The sequence below is a fragment of the Pogona vitticeps genome, chromosome 4 (assembly GCF_051106095.1).
Source record: "Pogona vitticeps strain Pit_001003342236 chromosome 4, PviZW2.1, whole genome shotgun sequence".
In the NCBI taxonomy this organism is placed as follows: domain Eukaryota; kingdom Metazoa; phylum Chordata; class Lepidosauria; order Squamata; family Agamidae; genus Pogona; species Pogona vitticeps.
In genome coordinates, this window is record NC_135786.1 from 192,603,183 (window position 1) to 192,619,541 (window position 16,359).

General features: G+C 39.4%; 1 protein-coding gene across 1 annotated transcript in view; it reads left to right on the plus strand.

Annotated features, from left to right (window-relative positions):
* The window catches only part of LOC110077654 (chloride channel protein C), an 82,759-nt gene extending 66,837 nt beyond the window's left edge, over window positions 1-15,922 (plus strand). The window contains exons 14-16 of the mRNA XM_072998918.2: window positions 10,955-11,048; window positions 12,471-12,566; window positions 14,172-15,922. Coding sequence (XP_072855019.2) covers window positions 10,955-11,048; window positions 12,471-12,566; window positions 14,172-14,402 — 421 coding nt within the window. The 3' untranslated portion in view covers window positions 14,403-15,922. The remainder of the gene's footprint in view (window positions 1-10,954; window positions 11,049-12,470; window positions 12,567-14,171) is intronic.
* The last annotated feature ends 437 nt before the right edge of the window (window positions 15,923-16,359 follow it).

Sequence of the window (16,359 nt, forward strand, 5' to 3'; positions counted from 1 at the left end):
AACCTAATGTTTGCGCGCGTGCACACACACACACCCCACCTTTCTCCTTGAAAGGGAGTCAAGGTGGCTTACGTTTACTATTTATTTTATTAGATTTCTACCCCACCCATCAAGACAGATAGTCTACTCTGGGCGGCATAACAAAATTTAAAAACAATAAAACCAATAACATGAACTCTTACGTAATTGAAAGACAATAGTAAAGCTAACAACAGTGAGTATACAAATATTTAAAAGGATCAAACAAATACTAGATAAAAAATAACCCACACCAAAACACATTCAAAGCAGTTAAGTACAACAATTGATTAATATCCCCATCCCATTCAGCCAGTCGTACAGGGAAAGCCTGCCAGCAAAGAAAGGTCTTCACCTGCTTGTGGGGCCAGCCTAGTCTCTTGTGAGAGGGAGTTCCAAAGTCTGGGAGGAACAACAGAGAAGGCCGTTTCCCAGGTACCCACCTGTGAAGGTGGAGGGAGCAAGAGAAAGCCTCTCCTGATGATCTTAACTCCCAAGCAGTCTCATAAGGGGAGATGCAGTCCTTGAAATAGCTTGGGCCCAGGCCATGTAGGGCTTTATAGGTTAGAACCAACACCTTGTATTGTGCCTGGAAACAGGTCAACAGCTAGTGGAGCTCCTGTAACAGGGAGGTTATGTGATCTCTGTAACCAGCCCCCGTCAGCAATCTGGCTGCTGCATTTTGGACCCACTGAAGTTTCCTGACACTTTCCATTGGCAGTCCCACATAGAGTGCATTACAGAAAAAGAAAAAGACTGTCAGAAGGTAATTATAAAGCAAGGTGTAAGTGACATGTGTAGGGCCTATCATGAGTCCAAAGAAACAGTTACTGTAATTATAGCATAACTGGATGGCCTATAAAGGCATAATCAAGCTGAAAATATCATTTTTCAACAGTTGACTACATTGTATGTATTCTGGACAGTTTTTAAAAGTATATATTCAGACATTTTTTCTTTTTATTAAAAAAACCAGTAAAAAAAACCTTAGTACTTTCAGAAGTCCTTCTGTTTTAAATCTATTTTGACAAATTCTCCTTTGACTAGTTCAAATTAAATCTCAACTCTCTTCTTTCCCCTTTTTGCACGTGGCTCTTAATTTGTGACATCCATCCATTTGTGTCCAAAGAGTCAATCTATGGCTTGAGCCACTTCTTTAAACAAGGACCACAAACTACACTTTGTCTCTGGCTTGCAGTCCTGATTTGAATCACTCTAATAGTTTATTGAATTGGATGTATAGCATGTTGTGCTTTGTTATACAGGAAGTGAGGCAAGAGGAGGGATTTAGAGGAATAAAGCAGGAGTGCCTTTAGAGAGGAGATTTTAGGGTGAATGTCTTCTTAAAGGCTTTCATGGCTGGGATCCAATGTTTGGCTGTGTTCTTAAGATTTTTCTTCCTTATGTTTTGCCAGTCTCTGTGGCCGGCATCTTCAGAGGACAGGAGTTAGAACTCTGTCTGTGCTCTGGTGCAGTTTGTTGGATAGTTGAGTATTTATAGCTGTGGGATCAGCTTTTGTCTTTTTCAGGAGATTGGGTGATTATGGTGATCAGCATGTTTTTGGGTGTAGGTGTATTGTTGTGATAAGGGGGGAGAGATGATCTGTCACTGTGATTGCAGCTGGTCTTTTGTGTACAGTGATCACTGGTCCTTTTGGCTGGGTAGAGTTTGTTGACCTTTTGCAGGTTGTATTTTTCAGTGCTGGGAGCCAGGCTTTGTGGAGTTTCAGATTTTCTTCTTTTTTGTTGAATCTTTGCTGGTGTTTGTGGATTTCAATGGCTTCCCTGTGTGGTCTAACATGATGATTGCTGGTGTTGTCCAGTACTTCAGTATTTTGAAATAGAATTTCATGTCCAGTTTGTTTTAGGGCATGTCCAGCTATTGCCGATTTTTCTGGCTGTTTTAGTCTGCAGTGTCTCTCATGTTCTTTGATTCTGGTGTGGATGCTGTGTTTTGTGGTTCCAGTATATACCTGGCCACAACTGCAAGGTATTCGGTATACTCCTGCAGTGGTGAGAGGGTCCCTTTTGTCCTTTGCTGACTGTAACATTTGTTATATTTTTGTGGTGGGCCTGAACACTGTTTGTAGGTTGTGTTTTTCAAAAGTTTTTTCAAAAGAAAAATCTGGCGAAACATTAGAAGGAAAAACCTTAAGAAAACGGCCAAACAGCCCGGAAAACCCACAACACCCATTTTAGGGTGAGTTTTTGTTTTTCGTATCCTTATTGTTAATTTTTTTGTAGTCACCTAGAGTAGTGGCTTGCCGTTAGATAGGCAGGGAATGAATGAATGAATTAAGGAAGCAAGCAAGCATGGAAGCAAGCAAGCAAGGGAGCATCTGGTTGTTTGTCCATGGGCTGGAGCATTGTCTGGATGCAGCCATTGTCTTGAATTCAATTTTTTTTGGTTCATAAACTGGTAGAACGTGCTCCTATCTATAATGGCAGAGCAGCTGTTCTTAGTAACAATAATGGTGCTATTGCTGAGAGAAACATTTTCATGATGATGCATGGGAACACTAAATCCAAACTACATTGTTTAGCTAATACATGCTTTCACTCCAGTAAAGTGCAGTGTCGCGTAACTGAAAGTAAATCGAAGAGATCATAGTTTAGAAAATATGACAAAATTGAAAACTTAAAGCTGCATGGTGCAGTAACATCCCATGAGAGAGAAATAATTGATCCAAAGGCTTGTCTGTATATTTCATAACTGTTTATTAGGTATACTTTTTTCTCAAGTCAGCAAAGCAAATCCAAACGTTGTGAGGCCAAAATTACTTGTGCACAAGGATATTTTGTGAGGATAACAGTCTGTTTTGAATATGTGCTGTTGCTTGAGAAGACAGAATATGATGAAATGATATCTGGGCTGTAATTCTTTCTAGAAATTCCCTTGACTCCACTCTATCTAGCAATCATAACAAAGACTATCATCTTCAAATGCCTTATGGAGGGATTGTTATATTCTGTAGTTTAAATCTCGTACAATAAAATGGGTTGTTTTGTTTCCTCAAAGCCACATTTTGTTGCTGAATTCACAGACAATTAGCAGGGGAGTACCTGAATCCAGTGTATGTGTTGTGTGAGGGGCTGCTCAAGCTCAGGTTCCATCTGTGATGGAAAGTACAGTGTTGTCCTCTGTCACCAGGTCACTACCTCCTCCCACATTCCACATATATTTAATGTCTTTGTTGTGAAGAGGTGGCTTCATGATTCAGGAAGCATGGCCATCTCTGCTTGTTTGTCTTGTGGTCCTGGGTGTGCCTGGGACAAGAATATATATATTTTTAAAGGGGCCCTCACTGTGAGGAGTTGTGGCTGGGATAGTGACACAGGGGAACCGTGAACTTATTGTATCCATTGCCTTGCTCTTGAGGTGACTATTGGATAACTCAGTGGTTTAAACATCTTACTGTGGTGCCAAAATTTGATTGGGAGTTCAATTCCCCACTGTTCATCCTGGAAGAACCAGCCTGTGTCATCTTGGACAATCCCAGGGCGCCCCCAGAATAAGGGACTGGTAAGCAACTTCTAAGTACTCTCAACACAGAAAACCCTGAAAATGGTTGCCATAAGTCAGAATTGACTTGACAGCATACTATTATTATTATTCTTTCAAAAACATGAGGCACAGTCAAAATTATTAAAACATTGGTTGGCACTGTATAACAGATACAAGTTTTAACCACAAACCTAAGTATCTGTTAAATTTTGGCACAGTATGTATGCTGTTCCTAATATTTCCGCTTCTTGTAGCTCTAATGGTGTGATTTCTGAGATCTGCAACTGCTTATAGTACTGTGTGAAATTTCTTGATATTGTTCCCAAAGCCCTGATGACTACAGGGACCACTGGAGTATGTTTCTTCCAGAGGCGAGATGTTTTGATTGCCAGGTCTCTGTACTCCGTTAATTTTTCCAATTCTTTATTTTCAACTCTGGCAATCCCTGGAATGGCAATGTCAAATATCTGAATATTTCTTCGTTCTATTACTACTATGTCTGGCGTGTTATGTTCAAGGTGTCTATCTGTTTGTATCCAGAAATCCCACAAGATCTTGACTTCCTCATTTTCTGACACCTTTTCTACGTGATGTTCCCATGCGTTTTTGGAGGCCAGATAATTATATTTTTTGCATAATGACCAGTACACTAACTTTACCACTCTATCATCTAACTTTGTAATCTGCGCAGTCTTTGGGCATTCACAGATGAAGTGTGATACAGTTTCATCTTTTTCTTGGCAGAGTTGACATTTTTGTCAGCACTAATTCCTTGGATCTTAGCTTTCATCATGGTGGTTTGGAGTGCTTGTTTTTATGCAGAAAAAAATCAAGCCTTTGGTTTCTTTCTTAAGGGTCCCCAGCTTTAGCCATGCCCATGTTGAATTAGAAGTTAGTTCAGTTGAATATTTCTAGAAAATATATAACTTATGAATTAAACATTTATGTACTTTTTCTTTCAAGACCTTTCATTTTAATTCTGTACCCTGAGCTCCAGCAAGAGCTGACGAGTAAATAATATGTGTTACAGAGTCAGAATTCAATAACACGAGAGCAATATCCTTCTGTGTACTTCACAAATTCACACTTCAGGTGACAGGTCATCTAGACTCCAAGACCTAGCGTGAAGATAGCAAATAAAATGCAATATATATTCTGGGCAACTATTATTAGGTTTGCTGCAGAAATATACTGTGAGTCTAAACATCAGACAGATGCACTGTTTTGTCTTTCCTGTGATGTTCCTCTTTGGCCCGACTGGACAAACAAATGTATAGACGAATCTAATCTATAGAACCAAAATATATATAATCTATAGAGCCAAACTACACACACACACACACACACACACACACACACACACACAGAGAGAGAGAGAGAGAGAGCGCAATAGTTTGGTTGTATATATATTGTATATATATTGTGGAGAGGAACGTGTGCATTACTCTTGGTTTTCTTAGCTAATTTTTGTGAGAAACAAAAAGTTAATCTTGTTCAATCACTCCAGCAGTTAACAACTGTTCCATTTTAAGATCTCTGGCTCATGGACAAATATCTGTGTTATCATGGCAGCACGGCCAATGCTTGCCACTGTATGCAGGACTTCTAAGAGCCCTGCTGATTCTTCCGAAGCAAGGTTTGTTCTTCTGTTCACTCAACAACTGTAGCTTTAAATATCCTTTGTCTGGTTCTGGATTGTTGCTCTCTCCTGGAGCCCCCTTTTAAAAATGAATTGTACATGGGTTACCTTCCAATCAACTAGTAAGGGGATTTATTTTAATTAGTATATTTCATGCTTTTAAATTTGCTTCTTTGAGAAAATTAAAGGTTACTTCATCCTTAAGATAACTTCCTCAAAAAAAGATGTGATGTCTCAAACACTGTCCAGAGTGGAGAAAAATACAAATAATTCATGTTCATCTCAATCATACTCTTGTTTCCTCAGATGTTCCATTGGTTTGAATGAATCTTACTGCTTAGAAAAAGGCAAATTGCCATTACTATAGCCTTACTCTCTCTTAGTCATGTACAAATCTGCATACTACTAAAATCATACTTGAAGCATTATTTCAACAATAATTTTTTGTCCTCAAATAAGCTAAATGTATATTCTCAAGCTATTCTGGTATCTGTACTTTTGGTGTCTGCTTAAAAATTGTAGTGGGTGTGGAGGGGGGCATGGGGTCTGTCAAGCACTTCAGCAATTATACAACCATATAGGGCTCACGTTTATTTTACATCATAAGCCTCAGTGTTCTATCTGTCGATTGGCAGTTGGATGGTGGAAGAAGATGATATGCTAGCAGCTCCCTTATCACCCCAGTGGCACATGGCCGTTTGATTATCTCATCTGGGATATAATTGCTGATGATGCAGTCCTATGTATACCTTTTTTCAAAAAACTCTACCAATAGAGATGGAGGCATTCATATACAAATATTCCTGCATAGCTGGAGTCAATGAAGGTCCAGTCCCTGGGGCTGGACCGTCCACTCGCACATCTGGTGGTGGCCCCTCCCTTCCCATCACTCCAGAGCACCACTCGGCTAGCCACTCGGCAGCCTTGCAGGGAGATTCACCCTTCCTCCCTCTGCCAGGAGTGGCTAGCCGACTGGAAAGAGAACAGCGTTCAGGAGTGATTGGAAAAATGAGCTTGATGATATCAGCTGCCATTTCTCCTCTTATGTATGATTGCAGCCTTAATTTAGTTGTATCTGTTTACACGAGTATACTTTTGTATGCATGCCTGCAATTTCTGGCAGCCCTCTGAATTTTCAGTTCTTTAGTATTTTACATATTTTTTACTTATCTTTACACAGAGGGTTTTTAGCACAAAGATGAGAATGGAAGTCATTTGCTCTTGTGACAGATTCAGTGTAGCACCCTGGAATGAAGAGCACTGAATAAGGGATGTTTGGTAATAGTGTTATCTTAATTATGTGTCTTTATAAGGCTGGTTTTGGAACTGATGCAGTAAAATAAAAATGCTGTAAGGCCTTGCCAGGGTATCTTTGAAAAGAAGTTCTTTTTTGAAAGGGCTTCTTCCTTTCTAAATAAATAAAGAACAGAGGAAGACTTGCCAATTCACTGTCTGATCTCTAGAACTTCCTGTTAAGCCCAAAATATAGTGCAAGAAACATGTTTGGGCTGCTATGTTAGAGGCTTGATGATGTGGTAGGAAGGCTATATGTAACATCAAAGAATGATCTTGCTATACTTCCGAAGCATGACTTCTGCAGCTCCAAGTGAAATAATGGGTACTCATTTTTTCTCTTGAATGTGGCAAGTTTAATAGCCTTGGATTGTTTTTCGTTAGTGGTGTTCCAAAACTTCCCTTCATAGTGCATGTCCATGTGCATTTTTCATTATCCTTCCCCCCCTTTTCTTTCTCAAAGCCAGCTCCTTGGTAATTCCCTGCTGGGTATTTTTGGAACAGTGCTGAATAATTTGGAACCTGATCAAACTTACCAACAAGGCTCTTGTGCTAAATGAATGTTTCTGTTCTTTAGCATTCTGCTAAATGGGTGATTTTAACTTCCAAAACACAGCTATGGGCTTGAGTTAGAATAAGTGCAAACTCCTTTTTATGACCAAAATGCTGAAAGGTTTGATGCTTGGCAAAAACCCACCGTTCTGGTTGGTTTTGTTTTGTGATGGGTAAGGCCATTTTAAGGGACGTGGTGGCGCTGCGGGTTAAACCGCAGAACCCTCTGTGCTGCAAGGTCAGAAGACCTGCAGTCGTAAGATCGAATCCACGTGACGGACTGAGCCCCCATCTCTTGTCCCAGCTCCTGCCAACCTAGCAGTTCGAAAGCATGCAGAATGAAAAAATGTGAGTAGATAAATAAGTACAACGATGGTGGGAAGGTAATGGCGTTCCGTGTCTAGTCGCACTGGCCACGTGACCATGGAAGATTGTCTTTGGACAATAACGCTAGCTCTATGGGTTGGAGATGGAGATGAGCACCACCCTCTAGAGTCGGACATGACTGGACAAATTGTCAAGGGGAACCTTTACCTTTAAGGCCATTTTAAGTTTTAGGCATTATGGTGTTCCCTAAAAGAAGTGAATTAATTCTTTAGAGCAGCAAATGAGCAGAATCATATGTATGCAATTCACTTGACAGCATAATTGTTGGTTCATAAACTTCCCACCCCAGCTACCCTTGCCATTATACGACATTTCCAGAGAGGGCACCATTTTTTTGGACCCAGATTTTAGCATTTTAGAGTGGGGCAAGAGGTACAGTTTTGACTTTCCCCCTGAGGCATGAAAATGCTGAAAGCTGGGCAGATTTTGTGCGAGCATACCTACAAGTATTGGGGTGATAATGGAGAGTATAGAATGCAGAGAATGCATGTGTGTGCTTGGGAAGTGCCGAAATGTCTAAAGATGAAAGCAAAGGGGAATCAATTGATAATTCTAATTTGTAAATAATACAATTTGTCTTTAGAGCATCCTTTATCAATCTGTTTGTTTGTTTGTTTGATTGATTGATTGATTGATTTTATACCACCCATCTGGCTACCTAGGCCACTCTGAGTGGTTTACAATTACAAAATATAAAACAATAATGCACAAACAATCAACAGCAACTGAAACAATGTGAAAACAATAAATAAAATACAGTAACAAACAAAACAAAACAAAAAGAGCATGGCAACGAGTTGAGCATATAATTATTAAGAGTATCACTGTATGAAGGTGGTCTAAAGTCTGAGAAGGCCAGTCTGAATAGCCATGATTTTAGTGATCTTTTGAATGTTCCCAATGAAGGGGCCAGACAAATTTTGGACTGGAGGCTGTTCCACATTTGCGGGATGACTGCTGAGAAGGTCAGGATTCTCAGCCGCTCAACTGGGGAAGATCTTATAGGTCTCCTTTTACATGTATCTTGAGTGGTCAGTCTCATACATTTCCCAATCCAAATAAAGGAATCCATTCTGATCATTCCTTTTACGATTACCCCTTTTCTGGGTTCTGAGATATGCTTGAATAGCATGTTGTGCTATTCAAGCTGTGCTTAAAGAAACTATTTATGTGCGGACCCTTTGCATCAAAAAGGAGAAGTGTGTGGTCCTCCAGATGGAATTGAGCTTCAGATCCAATCACCCCTCATCATTGGATATCTCCTCTAGGGTGATAAAGGTTGTAGTCAAAAATCCATCTTAGCTGGTCAATTTCTTCCCTGCCAGTGAATAAGGAAATAAATAAATTAGATGACCTCATTTCAGTTTTTATAGACATTTAAACTAGGCAGAGCGGCGATCCATAGAGCTGGAGTAGAAAATGGCAACTGAACTTGTTGCCTTTGCTTGTAGCTGATGCACATTCGTTTCAGTATTGGAAGGGAGCTTACACACAGTGTATGCACACAACATTTCTTCAGATGCAGATAATGGGCTAGCCTTGTCATGCCAATACCATCCCTTCATTTCTTCCACCCAAACTGAAAATCTGTAAACACTGCTGTGTGCTTAGTTCTTGTCTGATATATGAATGTACAGCTATTGTTAAAAAAAGGAAACTAGCTATTCTTTCTGAGACCAAGTGTTTGATAAAAATGGCCATCATGGTATTTCAAGAATCTTGCACTGAACTGAGGACTATATCTTCCTCCAGCCATTGGGTGATACTCCTAATTTAGCTGCAACTGACTATCTTTCCTAAAATGTAAACTAAATCTCATCTCAGATTTGTCTGATGTGCAGTTTGTCATGTTTCTTTGTGCCTCTGTGTCCAGCCAAACAGAAGCTATATGCTTTGATATGAGTCGATGAGAACAATCAGTATCTTAACACAGCCTCTTCCACTTTTGCAAGCATTGCTTGCATATAAGCAGAAGTCCCCATTATGGAGATCCAGTTTAGGCTTGTACAGGAGTCCTAAGTACCTTCCTGCACAAGTGAGAAAAAAAATCATACCACTTGCACTACTTTCTTTGTGCAAGCTGTTTATCTCATCAGGAATATGGGTAGAACAAGACAACCTAACCCAATGGAAACTCTGAAGGATAACTTCCAGAGATGTTGACAAGTCTTGGGACCCAAGTCCATGTTTGAGTCTTGAGTTGTTTGCCCCCCAAAAACCTTGGGACTCAGTACTCGGTACCAATGACTTTGGTCTCTTGCCCCCCCGCCCGCTCCCTATCACCTGGTCAGCACATGCGTGGGTGAAGGCAAAGGAGGCCTGGCTCTGAGAATGTAAGTTGGGCCTGCTGCCTTTGAAGATGGTGATGGTGACAGCAGGTAGGCAGGTGGCAGCAGGGGGTGGTTGCGGGGCAGGAGAGAGCAGGGACAGGCCCTTAGGGACTCGACAATGTAATTTGGACAAATAGGTCTGAGTTGCGAGTTCAAGTCCTGAGCCCCCCCCTCAAAACCTATAAGCTGAATCTGAGTCAAGTCACCAGTGCAATTTAAGTCTGTCTCGTCTGCAGCTTGTGACTTGCATGTCATGGTATCTTCAAACAATATAAATTTCCAGCAAAGATATCAGTCCTGTTTTGTGAACTGACTACATCATGTATGAATACCATCAGGTTGAAAACTGAAGATGTGTCTGCTTTCCCACAAATTCATGCTGTAAACATAAGTAGTATCCCGCTGGATCAAACCAAACATCTATCTAGCTTAGTTCATGCTACCTGCAGTAGCCAACTGGCTGCCTCTGTCTTTATATTTGTCAAAACAAACAAACAAACAAGCAAGCAAGCAAGCAAGCAAGCAAGCAAACAAACAAACAAACAATTTCCAATATTATGAGCACACTACCAGTCTTCAGTGCTGTCTCATTCAAAGGATACTGCACCTGCTATTGCTAGTTTACATTTTTCTATTTCTCAGAGAACTAGAAAGTGCCAAATAATGTTCTTACATCTGCTCTCAATGGGAAATCTGAGTTTCTACTGGTAAGGCATTCTGTAAGGTTCTGATATAATTCTCCCCGATAGACACACAGCTCATTCCCTGCCTATTGTTTGTGTACAACTGTCAGCATTTGGGGTCATCATGGCCAATGGTCAGTGGTGAAGGAAAATGTAGTCTTTCAATACAAGTTCAGGAACCACTGAAGGACTTCTTGTAATGCTCTTACATGCTGTGAAGTTGCTTCCAACTTAAGGAATCCTATGGACAAGTGACTTTGAAAACTCCCCTTCCTCAACAGCTCTGCCCACCTCTAGTAAACTCAAGGCTGTGGCTTCCTTTAGGGAGCCAATCCATATCGCATTTGGCATTCCTCTTTTCCTCCTGCCCTCAACTTCAGCATTATTGTTTTCCCCAGTGAATCTTGCTTTGTCACAGTGTGTCCAGATTATGACAACTGCACTGAAGGTCAATGGAAACTCACTCTTTGTTTTAAAATCCCAGTCTCAGCACTTGTGGACTGATCATTTTAAGTAATGACACAGAATGTGTTTTCTATGAAATTAGGTTTGATCTCTGTGTGCTACTGGAAAATGAAAATATATTTGAAACAGAGGCGGGGGAAGAACCTAAATCTTGTCCACTTCTTTCTTACGAAAAGGTAATAATTTCTCTTTTGTTTGTATCTCTGGCTTATTGTTTTTAATCATGGGTACTTCAGTATGGTTTCACAGTGCTTATTGTGATGGCTAGTAGATAACACTGTGCACATACATGTATAGAAGCTTTCTTTACATCACGACCAGTCTGACTGGCTGCTACAATTACACATTTTGTTTACTGTGTAATGTGAACTATGTTTCTTCCTTTCATTACATTAATTACAGGATTGGGAGACTATTTGGTATGTGGGGAAATCATGCTGCACAGGGAGAAAACCCTTATCCCTTTCTTTCCCAACTGTGAACCCTTGAAAATTGTCCCCCATAATATCGTAGTTAAAAAGTTACCATTGGCAACCACTGGAAAAGTCCTGATTGGCATGCTGACTTTTCTTCAGGAAAGATAATGGGAAGAAGGCATTTGGGACTGTGTTTGGATGTAATAATTGCGCTGGTGGACCAATGTGGTTGTGCTTTAGTATGTTTCTAGCTATATCTATAAAAGTCTAATTCCTTTTCTGATGAAATAGATGGAGACTGATTAAATAAATGTATATATGTCTGTGGAACATTCACCTGTGACATATTTGGAGCTGATCAATGCCCTACCATCACAATCTGCAGTGTAATTCTCCAGCTGGTTTTATAGGCCCTTTTTAAAAAGGAAGATAGAATATGTACACAATTCTTGTGCCCCCCCTTTTTTAAAAAAAGGAAAGAATCACAATAGTATGCTGCTTCCCTCACTAACACACACAATGTCGTAGTATATTGCTTTTTGTTTTTTTAAACTAGCAAACACATTTCCCCAAAGGTGTGGTTTCAAGGGTAAGACTGAAACAGGATTCTCTGCTATGCTTTTTTGATTGAAAAAAAAAAGAATTTTATGTTGTCATTATGCTCTTCTTTATTCTAATATGCTGATTTTTATATGCATTGGGTATTATAATATTTAAATGGTCATTCTAGATTTTAACTGTGTATTTCTTGTAGCAAACATGTTGTGGAATATTATTGTCGTATTTATATCTGTTATGAATCAACACTGGGTATAATAATTGACTTGCCCCTGTTAAAATCAAATCTTGATGTATTGGACTGTTCTGGTATATAAAACTGAACAAATAGTTATTTTAATCAGCCAATCTTGCTCTTTTGAAAAATATACACAATTAGATGACTACCCCAATGCATTCTTAGCCAACATTAGGAATCAAGTAGAGTAGATGGGAGATTTAGAGAGAAGATGAATACGGCTATAATTTAGCTTTCCATAGGGAGTTTTCACCACAGTGTAATAAATGTAAATGGCACTCTGTTCTTACAGATTTTCTTGCTTGAAACTCAATTCATTTGCATTGTGCTAGGTAGATAGAGTTTTAGTGGAACACATAAAGTAATGGTGATATTATCTGTTCCAGATCAGGGCTGAAAAACTGCTTGATCAGCAACGGATGGCCATTATGTTGGATTGCTATAGTACAGACCCTCTCTATCAGCAGCTCTTCATCAATCTGGTAAGAGTGAAGCCAACTTTGAAAACAAACGCTTCCTCCATGAACAATATGTTTGTTATATTTTCTCTTCTGTTTATGATGGCTCTGTCAGCTACACTGATTTACATAAACACTGCCAATCCTGGGACTCTACTCTCTCAACAAAAGTAGCTGAGTACAAACAGCATTCCTGAGTTTTAATTCATATTATATAAACATAACAGATGTTGATACAATGAGCCAACAAGAAAATACAACAAAGACAACCGTTTCAAGGGGTTTTGTGATTAAAACACATTCCAGATTGGCAAAAAGATAAAATGATAATGGAACAAATCATTTAAACGTCAGTACTTGATTCTTGCAGATTTGCAGCGACACAATGTATGGCAATGCTCTGGGGTTTTAGCTCATCTCTAACTATACTCCAAACAACCTAGCAATGAAAATCCCATGTCTGTTTTCTCTGAGATGTTTTGACATTCTTATCCTAACTGGTGCACCAGAAAACTGTAGCCAAAGGCAACTCAGTTCTGTTGAGTCCCTTGTGAAGTGACTATGAGAATATACACCAATGTGCAACATTTTATTGTCTTGAACATCATTATTTAGCTGAAATTAGTTGGGAACCAGGTGTCATAATATATTTTCAATGAAGCAAATCCTTTAGGAGTCAGGCAGCATATTTTACACAGGATGAAGCTTCTGAATTATTATGAAGGTCAGTCTCTGCAAGAGTCCATGATACTAGCTTAGCCAAAGAATCATAAATACAACAGTTTCCAAAAATGAAAGGGTTTTTTGTCTTGACATTTTATTTCTTAGCAATTGACAATTTATACAAATGGACAAAATACACTTGATAGTGGTGATTGTGGTCCTAACTGTCCTACACAGAGATAATTTCCATGGTTGAATGTACTTTGTTCATACATGGAAACAATCCCCATACAGAAATTCAGAATATCACGTTTGAAATGACATTTAGCCTTAGCTAGAGCATTCTTCAGCTTAGAAAGTCTTAAATTTGGGGGCAACAGCGTACCCAATTTATTACATAATATTACACGATATCACAAATATGTAACAAGTCCTAGTTGCCAAGGGTCAAACTAAAGGAAGTGCTTGTATTTTGAAGAATTGCTTCCTCCAGATGTCTGTCTTGAGGGATGCCTGTTCGTCATTCCATATGCTTTTCCTTATCTCTGTATCTTGCATTGTAGCATGCGTTGTGTTGTGATTTTTTACTGAAATATAACACAGACTTAGTTTGTAGGTCTGGTTACTAAGGCATATACTGCTGAAGAAAGCATGTTGTGGAAATAAAACAAGCTCATTGAAGGGAATATACATTCTCCTTTATGCCCAGTTTGACACTGTTTTATAGATGTATTATATGACAATTGTTTATTTTCATACAAAATCCTGGCATATACAACGACATTTACCCTTAACTGCTCTACCCTTTGTGTCCTGTTATTCCAATAATAACTTGATTTTCCTTACCATATGATTGTTTTATTTAATTTAAATACAAGTGGGCAATTATGTGGTCCTATGTCACTGTTAAGTTTTGTTTGGTAATATAGACATGCTATAGTTACATTCCTTCACTTTCTCTTTCAGGAACCATATATAAACAAATCGGCAATGACCGTTCAAGCTCATTTCTCACTGCAACTCACGTACAACATCTTTCGGTCTCTAGGCCTTCGCCATCTGACAGTCGTTGATTTGCAGAACCAAGTCATTGGTATAATTACCAGGAAAGATCTGATAACTTTCCAGATTGAAGAGAAACTGGGGCTTCAACAATCAACACAACAGCCTCAGTCTGATGATGAGCTTTTAGACTAGGAAGTGGTCTGAATAATGAAATATGAGTTTCCCAGGCTTTTGTTTAATTTTATTTTGCTTTGCTTTGAGTTGGACACTCTTGCATTCTGCTGGATAGCTCAGTGATTTAAGTATCTGCAGAAGTTGGGAGTTTGATTCTCCCACTGTGCCTCCTTGACAGAGGTTGGATTTTATGATCCATAGGGTCCCTTCTAGCTCTTCAGTTCTAAGATTAGTATTAAAATGAAACCTAAACATAGATGCTCTTCTTTGAACAGTGTAGTTCTCAAATTAAGACATTTAGGGATCACCGCAAACTGAGAGATGGATTTACTAAAGGTAAGGCACATCCAACTATTTTGTAGCTCTCACACATTTATGTAATGCAGCCTACAAACCATTTTGTTATTATGTGCCATTAAATTACCTCCAATTGATGGCAACCCTGTGAATGAGTAACTTTCAAAATGTTCTCCCATTAACAGCCCTGCTCAAGTTTTGCAAACTCAAGGCAGTGACTTTCTTTATGGTGTTGGTCTTCCTTTTTTGCTGCTGCCTTCAAATTTTCATAGTATTATTATCTTTTCCAGTGAGTCTTGTTTTCTCATGATGTGCCCAAAATAGGATAGCCTTGTTTTTGTCATTTTTGTTTCTAGAGACACTTCAGAATTGATTTGATCTAGGGCCCTGTTATTTGTTTTTCTCGCAGTTCATGGTATTCACTAAACCCTCCTTCAATACCATACCAAGCATATCTACGAACAAGCAACAGATCAAAAAGAATGGTGATTTGTTAGAAAGGGAACAGAGGCAAAATGCAGACTGAATGCAGCCACTCATTTGGGGAACAGCAGAGGCTGAATAAACTAGGGTCTTGATTAAACTGGCAAAAGAAATAGTATTTGAATTGCATTAGGCTGCAATTGCATTAATGTTCAAAAAGTTGATCACAAGATGCACAGTGGATCTTGTTTTTTTCTCCCTTGACTTGTGTTACTCTGTTCAGAAGTGCATCATTTAACCTCCTCCTGGCAGAATTGTTTATCTTGGGGCAGAGTCATGGTCTAATTCCTCAAATTCCCCAGTTTGCCCTCCTCTCCTGCCATACATTTCTCCCTGCCTGATTGCCTTCTGCCACCCTGCTCCTTGACTCTCTGTCCCCTCACTCGCCCTCCTTGCCTGATCCGCTCCTTACCAGCACTCTTGCTTGCCTCCCAGCCCCCTCACTTGCCCTCCATGCCTGATTCCCACATTAAAAGTATTTCCAAGAGATTAGTGTAAAGATGCAACACTTTAATCACTATCTCAAGGAGACACAGATAAAAATTCATATACCATGTGACTTTAAATCACAGCAGAGAAATCAAGACAAATGAGTTATGCAATGAACTACTTAACCTTAACAACTAGTTCATTACATAACTCAGTTAACCTTAAGAACTGAGGCAATATTTTCCTGACAGTGAGTACAGATACAGTATAACGTGCAAAGACAGTAAATCTTCTAGGACATCATATGCCCTTCTATAAAGAAACCCCCAAATAGTTTTTTCCAAACCCTGTTCTTAAGCTACAGCCTCCACAAGTTGCTTGAGTAAGGTCTGAACTTTTATATTACAGGTAATCTGTCTTTAAAAGATGCATTTAGATTTATCACTGAAAGCATATGATTGTCAAAGCAGTTTTCCTCACTTCCCATATCTTACGAATTACCTTGTTTTGTATGGTTCAAGAGCTTCAAGAGCTAAGCATACTTCTGTTTGCAAGCCTTATCATTCAGACACAAGTATGTGTTTGGAACACAAAGGGATTTTGGCGTAATGATGGATTGCCTCTTCATATGGTTTGATTCTAGGTGTGTGACCTATTCGAGCCTTAAAACGTTTTTCTTTCCTTACTGTGGGTTGAATGGCCCTAGCTGGCAACTCCTGGGACACATTTTCATCTTCTTGGTGCCTTTAGTAGCTTACCGGTGACT